This window comes from Palaemon carinicauda, chromosome 13 (genome assembly GCF_036898095.1).
Source record: "Palaemon carinicauda isolate YSFRI2023 chromosome 13, ASM3689809v2, whole genome shotgun sequence".
NCBI classification, from domain to species: domain Eukaryota; kingdom Metazoa; phylum Arthropoda; class Malacostraca; order Decapoda; family Palaemonidae; genus Palaemon; species Palaemon carinicauda.
Window position 1 is genome coordinate 146,726,109 of NC_090737.1, and position 10,000 is coordinate 146,736,108.

Sequence of the window (10,000 nt, forward strand, 5' to 3'; positions counted from 1 at the left end):
ATACAGTATTTATATATATATATATATATACACACATATATATATAATATATATATATATATATATAAATACTGCATATATATGTAGGCCCTATATATATATATATATATGTATATATATACATATATATATACACACACATATATATATATATATATAGGCTATTTATATATATATATGTATATATATATATATATGTATATATATATATACATATATATATATATATATATATATGGATATATACAAGTATATATATATATAAATATATATATATAAATATATATATATATATAAATGAATATACATACATATATATATATATATATATGTATATACATATATATATATGTATGTATAAATATATATTTACAGTATATACATAATTGCAAATATATATATATATAGTATATATATATATGATAAATTTTGCACATTTTTACGTGTTTTGAATATGAAAAACACGTAAAAATGTGCAAAATTTATCATTAATTGAATGCCAAGTAACAAACTACCAATTAGGTACGATGGTGAAGATGGGTTGATTTCAATTATAAGTACAAAATACCTGAATTCGACAAGTATAAGTACAGAAGAATTGTCATTGACTTTTATATTTCTTCGTGGCCAAGTGGCTTAGTCACTGTCTATACAAGCTTGCCGACCAGGGTTCGATTCCCGGCCGGAGCCAAGCTCTTGTCTTTGTGTGATTTCGCCTGGGGCTCTGATCCCGAGGTCGTTAAGAGAATCCAGACATTAATGTATCAAAAATATATATGGCTTATTTGAATATATATATATATATATATATATATATATATTATTACCAGCCAAGCTACAACCCTAGTTGGAAAAGCAAGACGCTACAAGCCCAAGAGTTCCAACAGGGAAAAATAACCCAGTGAGGAAAGAAAACAAGGAAATAAATAAATGATAAGAATAAATTACCAATATGTCATTCTAAAAACAGTAACAGCGTCAAAACAGATATGTCCTATATAAACTATTAAGAACGTCAAAAACAGATATGTCATATATAAACAATAAAAAGACTCATGTCAGCCTGGTCAACATAAAAACATTTACTCCAACTTTGAACTTTTGAAGTTCCACTGATTCAACTACCCGATTAGGAAGATCATTCCACAACTTGGTAACAGCTGGAATAAAACTTCTAGAATACTGTGTAGTATTGAGCCTCATGATGGAGAAGGCCTGGCTATTAGAATTAACTGCCTGCCTAGTATTACGAACAGGATAGAATTGTCCAGGGAGATCCGAATGCAAAGGACGGTCAGAGTTATGAAAAATCTTATGCAACATGCACAATGAACTAATTGAACGACGGTGCCAAAGATTAATATCCAGATCAGGAATAAGAAATTTAATAGACTACAAGTTTCTGTCCAACAAATTAAGACGAGAATCAGCAGCTGAACACCAGACAAGAGAACAATACTCAAAACAAGGTGTAATGAAAGAATTAAAACACTTCCCCAGAATAGACCGATCACCGAAAATCTTGTAAGACTTTCTCAATAAGCCATTTTTTTGTGCAATTGAAGAAGACACAGACCTAATGTGTTTCTCAAAAGTAAATTTGCTGTCGAGAATCGCCCCTAAAATTTTAAAAGAGTCATACAAATTTAAAGAAACATTATCAATACTGAGATCCGGATGTTGAGGAGCCACCGTCCTTGACCTACTTACAATCATACTTTGAGTTTTGTTAGGATTCGACTTCATACCCCATAATTTGCAGCATGCACTAATTTTAGCTAAATCTCTATTTAGGGATTCACCAACCCCAGTTCTACATTCAGGGGATGGAATTGATGCAAAGAAAGTAGCATCATCTGCATATGCAACAAGCTTGTTTTCTAGGCCAAACAACATGTCATGTGTATATAGTATGAAAAGTAATGGACCAAGAACACTACCCTGTGGAACACCGGATATCGCATTCCTATACTCACTATGGTGCCCATCAACAACAACTCTTTGAGATCTATTACTTAAAAAATCAATAATAATGCTAAGAAACGACCCAGCCACTCCCAACTGTTTCAGTTTGAAAACAAGGGCCTCATGATTAACACGGTCAAAGGAAGCTCCAAAATCAAGGCCAATCATACAAACTTCCTGACCACAATCAAGGGATTTCTGTACTGCATTGGAGATTGTAAGAAGGGCATCACATGCTCCAAGGCCTTTACGAAAACCAAATTGCAAACTAGGGAGTAGATGATTACCTTCAGTAAACCTATTAAGACGTTTTGCCAGAAGACGTTCAAAAACTTTAGATAATATGGGAGTTATGGAAATTGGGCGGTAATCAGTGGGACTTGAGCTACCACAAACACATTTACATAGAGGAGTAACATTACCAATTCTCCAACAATTCTCCATCTCATTCTATTTTTTGGAAGTAATCTCCGTTTCTATGAGATGATGTCGACTGAATAATTAGGTATATTATAGAGCGTTGAGCTCTAATACTGAAAAACTAAATTGAAGTTTTCGATTTTCTATAATATATAATTATCACTAATTTATTCATTACACCAAGCTCTGACATGCGGAGGCAAGAAAGGATTTTAAATGTTTATGTAGTTCATATTATTGCAAGCAAAGCAAAATAAGTTCACACTGCATAAGGGATTAGTATCATAGAAAGAAATTAAACTTGTATTTGTTCTTGCCTGCAATGTGTTGTTCCTTTGCTCCTGTGAGTGAATTTCGTTCACAGCAGTCATTGCAGATAATTTAGATCTAGGAATTAAGATCTAAATCTACTACGCTATGAATTCAGAAGTCTTTATTTTTTCCCTCATAAATCCCAAGGCTTACATTATCGTAGGCGATTGACTACTTTTTTTTTTTTTTTTTTTTTTTTTTGTGCCCATAACGAATATTATCCCTACAGGAGCTAAGTACTAAAGGAAATTTCATATACAAAGAAACTGTCACTGCATACTGTTTGTAAACTCTTAATTATATACTTTAGCACTTCATATAAAAAAAATAGATTTCTATCTTAATCCGTCAAAAATACATTTCTCAAGAGACGACATAATGTGACTATATCAGTGGATTGAATATGAATGCTGAAAATAAATCATAATTGAATTTTTTTTGACTGATGTCTATGAATTTTAGTCAATAGAAATTAACTTCACAAGAAAGGTGCATTTTTATTATTCTTGTTGTTTAATTTCTGTGTTCATCAGATGTAACTATTTTCTAACCTCCTTTATTATTCTTTTTAAAATTAATGTTCTTTCTCAAAAACTCTAATTCATAAAAAAAAATAGAATAAAAATAAAAAGACATTTTAATGCTAATTGAGCACAGGAACGTAAATAAAAATATTACCTATTTAGTAGAAAACATTTCTACTATTTCGCATAAGCCATATAATGAGAGAGAGAGAGAGAGAGAGAGAGAGAGAGAGAGAGAGATTTTAAAATTCATCATCTTCTACGCCTGTTGACCCAAAGGGCCTTGGTTAGATTTCGCCAGTCGTCTCTATCTTGATCTTTTAAATCTATACTTTTCCATTCCTCATCGCTTACTTCACGCTTTATAGTCGCCAGCCATGTAGACCTGGGTCTTCCAACTGTTCTTGTGCCTTGCGAAGATCAGTTAAATGTTTGGTGAACTAATCTCTCTTGGGGAACGCGAAGAGCATGCCCGAACCATCTCCATCTACCCCTCACCATGATCTCATCCACATATGGCACTCGAGTAATCTCTTGTATAGTTTCATTTCTAATCATGTCCTGCTATTTAACTCCTAATATTCTTCTGAGGGCTTTGTTTTCAAATCTTCAAAATCTGTTGGATGTCATTTCATCGTCAGACCATAACACATGTCCATACCGTAACACTGATCTTACTAAACTGATATATAACCTGATTTTTATGTTTAATTTCAAGTGATTTAATTTCCAAATTTTACTTAAGCTATCCACTGTCTGATTTGCTTCTATCAATCTTTCATTAAACGCTAATTCTAAAGACATGTATTAAAGATCATAGTTCCTAAGTATTTAAATGAGGCTACCTGTCTGAAATCCAACAGATTTTGCCATTTTTTTTCCAGAGAAAAAGAGGGAAATGAACAAACACTCGAAAAAAATGAGAAAAGTACTTTAACAATCGCAATAAGTCTGTATGTAATCAATTAATTGGAAAAAAATAACTACAACTATTTATGTTTAGATACCATATAAAATCAATATAATTTGTTAAAAACTAACTGAATAATCTTAACAAAAGCAATTTAAGAATTTTACTCTAACCCTAGCCTTTAAACGCTCATACTGTAGAATTACGATATTTATGACTAACCAAAACTTATGTCTACCGTATGTCAACCTCTGCCTTCCTACATTCTGCTACAACAACAACCATTAATCTTTCTCTACCTGTGTAGCTCAAGATTTGAATTCCACGCCAGCATTGTTAATTAGAATGGACCTTCTTTGTTACTAAGGCTGGGGTCACACATCTGCAACTAATCTCTGCGACTCGCTGCGATGTTTAAAAATCCATGAAATGGCGGAAACTCTAGCGATTGTTCTGCTGTTTTATGTCTGAAGGACCTGTTGCACGCTTCCTGCTAGATTCCTGCTCGCTTTTTTATTTTCTTTATAAGCCATTGATGATGATTGTACATTTTATCTATTCACATTCGTTTCCTTTTTTATTCAGTGACAATTTAACATCTTTTTATTTATTCATATTCTTTATCCTCTGTTTGTCATTGATATTGATCGTACATTTTATTTAAGAACATTCGTTTTTTTTTTTTTATTTCTTTCATAGTGACCATTCGACATCTTTTTATCTATTCATATTCTTTGTTTCCTATAAGCCATTGATAATGATTACAGATTTTATTTTTTCACGTTCGTTTTCTTTATTGATTTCATTCATAGTGACTAGAATTGGACGACCTGCCGATTGTGGCAGATGGTGTGTTGTCAGATCGCAGCCGCCATATACTCGCTAGATCCTACCATTCTTTTAACCCTGGATCCTACAACGATTTCGTCGTACATACCTGCAATTGTTGCAAAGGAACCGTTGCCAAGTTGTAGTGAGGTATGATTCGCCTACGATTCCGCTGCAAAGTTTCGCAGCTGACAAAAGTCGCACCAGAAGGTCGCCACAGTTTTGAACAGACCAAAAAATTTACAATGTGGTTGCAACCGGATTAACCACGTGCGAGACTTCACCGGCCGGCGCGACAGGTTGTAGAATGGCCATACTGAAAAATACGGCTGTTTTCCAACATCGCAGTGAGTCGCAGACCTTAGTTGCAGATGTGTGACCCGAGCCTTAGATTGAATTTCTGTTTGTCCCAGCCTTAACTTAAATTTTCCTCACCTAGCCCAGGTGTGGAACCCCTACAGAATTCCCACTAGATATGTCTAAAGCCGGCCATACTCGCAGAGGACTGACCGTGCGGTTTGTTCTGCAGGACTGGAGCAGCGCTCCTGTCCTGTGAAAAAGGCCCACACACGCTACGGACTAGAGCATAAAAGATATCTCAAAGACTGCTTTTTCCCAAACCAATGAAAGGTAATGCAAATAGCATTGAGAAAGTAATGCCATCATAGTTTGTTTATGCAGGGCATGTGTCCGAAAGAATACATATCTCAGTTTTAGATAAATCTGTAATGAAGCATACAATTGTTTAAAATTGTTATCAATAGTTCTCAAGGAAAACTGTTTATTATCTGTTGTAACAATGTAACATGAAACATTAAACAATAATCAAAAGGAGCACTCCTTCGACCACCTGACCTTGGAACGATTTCTGGGAATGAAACCATATTTTTTGCTTATACTCACAGTTAATAATACTATAAATGCTTGAATAAGCAATTGGATATTATATGATGAATCAATTTTCAATTTCAATAGTTTTCACAATCATAACGAAATCTAAGCAGCATTGAAGCTCATATATATATATATATATATATATATATATATATATATGTATATGTATATATATATATATATATATATATATATATATATATATATATATTAAAGAAGGATTGCTTCATAAATATAACCCATTGATCCATTAGTTATTCTGGTAGCATGTTCTTCCAATCTTTTGCTGTTCTGTCAAATCTATGGAAATCCGAGTTAATAACCCCCATCAGAGAAGGAAAATAGTAAGTGTGGCACTGGCTATCTTCATGGTCTACTCTTGACTCAGCATTACACATTGGAAGGTCGAACAAATTATGATTTTAAACCATTTCACGGGTAAATAAATAAGTCCAAGGCCTATTCAGCACTCCCAACGATTTATCTGGCCTGTGCTAATAAAGCAAAAAAAAAAAAAAAAGAAAAAAAAAATTAGCTGTAATTTGAGGTAAAAATGATAAAATAGGATGGCAGATTTTCTGCCAGAAAACATAGCTCTAACCCCAAAATTAACTCTAGGGAGTCCCTAGCTACCCAAATTAGCACGACGCTATTAACTTACATTTTTATGCCGTAGACTACAGTACCTTTCTGTGACATTTTAACTGAGAATGAGATGCAACTTTCACTTTCTCAGTCGTAGACCTTATTGGACGTATTATTGTTGAATGTTGGAAGGACTTGATTGGATTCTGTCTTTTGCAGGGTTTGCAGCATTGAGGGAACTAAAATACTGGATGTATTGCTGCACAACCTTTCATGTCTGCATAAATATTTAGCCTAATGAAAATTTGATCGCTTTCACAGAAGTTGATCATAGATGCAAGCTTCATGATAAGTTGAATCTTATTTTTACAAGATAGCTCTTCTAATAGCGTGTTTGATTCCTTTAAATCATATTGAGCGTCTTTGGAGTTCAAGGTGCATAGTTTTGTTATTTGATCATGAAGATAACTTGCCAAACTTTATTAAAATGCGTTACTATATGAAACACATAAATATTTTGAGCCTAATCTTACCATGCCAAACATTTCATGAACTATACTTATATATCCTTCTCTTCCACTTACGTATTTTCAAAGGAGATTCGATTAAACTTTATGGATTCATTTTTTCTGCGCTGCAAAAATAAAGCTTAACACTTCATAGTGCAAACTTAAACAAACTTATTTCCAGTTTCGAAGAAAATAAACAGCCATACAAGGCTAAAGTGATTTTATCAAGAACACTCCATAGTATTAGTAGAATTTTAAGTATTTTCTCCGTCTTGCAAATGCTAAGATTCCCTCAATTGAACAATGAGAAAACTTTAGATCAAACGCTGCGTATTCTAACATACGCCATGGTATCTTTGAAGGTTAGAATACTATAGTTACTTGATGCTGGCGATACAAAGATAATGAATAGAAAGAATCTTATAACTTTGAGGCTTGTAGGTTACATCACGTATTAAAAGGTAACTAATGCACACTTTAATAAGTTTTTGTTGTTGAACTATCTACGGTTAATTCACTATTCATGCTCTATCAGTAGCAAAAATAAAATAAATTCAATAATTGTGCAGGAGAAGAAAGTATTTTTTATATTTAAACAGGTAGAAGAAATATTGAAGAAAATATTAGAAATCAGCCTCTATGGATAAGTGAGATGATTGAGTAGTTGTGAAGCTTAGATTGAAAAGTGTATTAAGGTATTCCAAGGACCCGTATGACTTGGCGCTTAACCCCCAGGAACTAGACATGAGACCAGAGACGAAAAGGCTAACACTATCTCCAACGCTACGATTCTTCTCCAAGTAGCTGGAAAGGGTGTCACTGCTCTTGTAGTGATGCCTATAACGGGGGAGGAAACGGCTTTAGAGTTATTTTAGCAATGACCTTGCTTTTTAGAATCAATCAAGATTTAGCCAAACCTGAAATTTGAACATAATCAGTTTTATCTCACTCTCAAATCTCAACATGACTGCTTGCATACCAGGTGAGTCGCATTCCACCAAACAAGTACCATGCAATGCTAATAGCAATACCATTTTGGATTCTAAAAGTGTTTTGCTGTTAAGCATCCAGAGAGATTACGGGAAAGGAAGTCAAGTGGTAGTTTTTCTGCTACTTTTTTCAAGGGAAAAATATAAAATCACTTTGAAACAAGGAAGAAGAAAAACCAAACCGGTGCACAGTGTCAATAATGGGATGTTAAAAAAAAAATTGATGGCATGTAAAACAACATTCCCTGTTTGAAAAGAGATGGGATTTAAGATTACTGTACTTTTTTATTTGAAATATTTCTACATTAAATATTATGCAGAATTCACCTCACCGTTAGAGAATGTAAAACTAATCACACGCACTAAATTTACCTGTCTTTATGCAAGGTGGAACCTGCAAGAACTCCAGGATGTTGTTGACAAGCTTCCACTACTTGCTGAGCTCTTAAGAAGACACCACCACCACTCTGTAAGAAATTCGAAAAGGGCGTTACACAAATAACGATTTAATAAGGTGTTGCGGAAACACAGCAAAGAAGTAATATTTCTATATATCTTATTTACTGTAAGCGCTAGGTGACGGGTGGAGGCCTACTGAGCTGTATCTACAGTATATACCAGATAATGAAAAAAAAGATGGTGGGACGGGGGAAAAACTCATCCTCACACCAAAGAACAACCCAAAATGTCTTCAGAAGGAAAGATGGTACGTAAAAATTCAGGAAGGACTGGGAATCATGGCAATAAAAAGAAACAGGAAAACAGCGGGAAAGGAGAGGTACAAAGTTTCAATACCGCGTAATAAAAAACATAGTAATGAAAAAGGTATAACTAATGAAAAGAAAATGTTAGGTGACAGAAAAAAAGTCAGCCATTCTCTCTCTCTCTCTCTCTCTCTCTCTCTCTCTCTGTATATATATATATATGTATATATATATATATATACACACACACACACACACATATATATATATATATATAAATACACACACACACGAACACACACACATATATATATATATATATGCATATATATATATATAAATATATATATATATATATATATACATATATATATACTGTATATATATATATATATATATCATCATCATCATCATCATCTTCATCATCAACCGTTACTAATTCACTGCATAACAAAGGCCTCAGACATGTCCTTTCACTTGTGTCTGTTTATGGTTGTTCTGTGTCAGTCCACACCCGCAAACTTCCTTAGTTCGTCAATCCTCGTCTTATTTTCCTTTCTCTGCTTCTATTACAATCTGTAGGGACCTATTATGTTATTCCTAATGTCCATCTATTGTCTGTCATTCTCATTACATGTACTGCCCATGTCCATTTCGTTTTCTCATATGTTGTTTGAATATCCTCTACTTTAGTTTGCTCTCGTGTCCATGTTGCTCTTTTTCTGTCTCTTAGTATCATCATTATTCTTTCCATAAGTTTTTGAGTTATACCTATTTTATGTTCTAAGGCTTTAGTAAGGCTTCAAGTTTGTGATGCATAAATTAATTCATGTAGAACCATCGAGAGAGAGAGAGAGAGAGAGAGAGAGAGAGAGAGAGAGAGAGAGAAAGTATATCTCCAGTTACCTTGGGCAGCTGGACGGAGGGAACAGCATTAAATACTTGGTGCAGAAGAGTTAAAGCTTCTTCTTCTTTCCCTTCATCCTTCCGATTTGATTCTGGCCCTTCCTCAGAAACGTTTTCAGCGGCTTCAGTGGCTGGTGAAGGGGTGCTTGGAGAATTGCTACAGCAGGGGGAGACATCATCTCGGAAATCTGCATCTGGAAGTGCTTGGGGGAGCAGAGCATCCAAGATTTCTGTCAGTCTGGAAGAAAAGAAACAACTTTTGATAAAAGCTTCGAGGAGACAGTGATTTTAACAAACTAGCAAAATGAAGACACAATGACCTTAATCTAATTTTCGTATCTCCATTTAACTATAAAGGTTTCATTTAAATACTAAACAAAGCTTAGATAATCTATTAAGCAATATCCCCGCGATCCACTCACAATTTTATCTTCACATCGCGTCTTGAATTGAA

The 10,000-nt window shown here is 34.0% G+C and overlaps 1 protein-coding gene across 5 annotated transcripts in view; it reads right to left on the minus strand.

Moving 5' to 3' along the window:
• The window catches only part of HPS4 (Hermansky-Pudlak syndrome 4 protein), a 599,431-nt gene that overhangs the window by 96,539 nt on the left and 492,892 nt on the right, over positions 1–10,000 (minus strand). For all 5 annotated transcript variants that reach the window (XM_068386039.1, XM_068386038.1, XM_068386036.1 and 2 more), the window contains exons 4-5: positions 9,547–9,784; positions 8,309–8,403 (exon numbers count right to left, since the gene is read on the minus strand). In XM_068386039.1, coding sequence (XP_068242140.1) covers positions 8,309–8,403; positions 9,547–9,784 — 333 coding nt within the window. The remainder of the gene's footprint in view (positions 1–8,308; positions 8,404–9,546; positions 9,785–10,000) is intronic.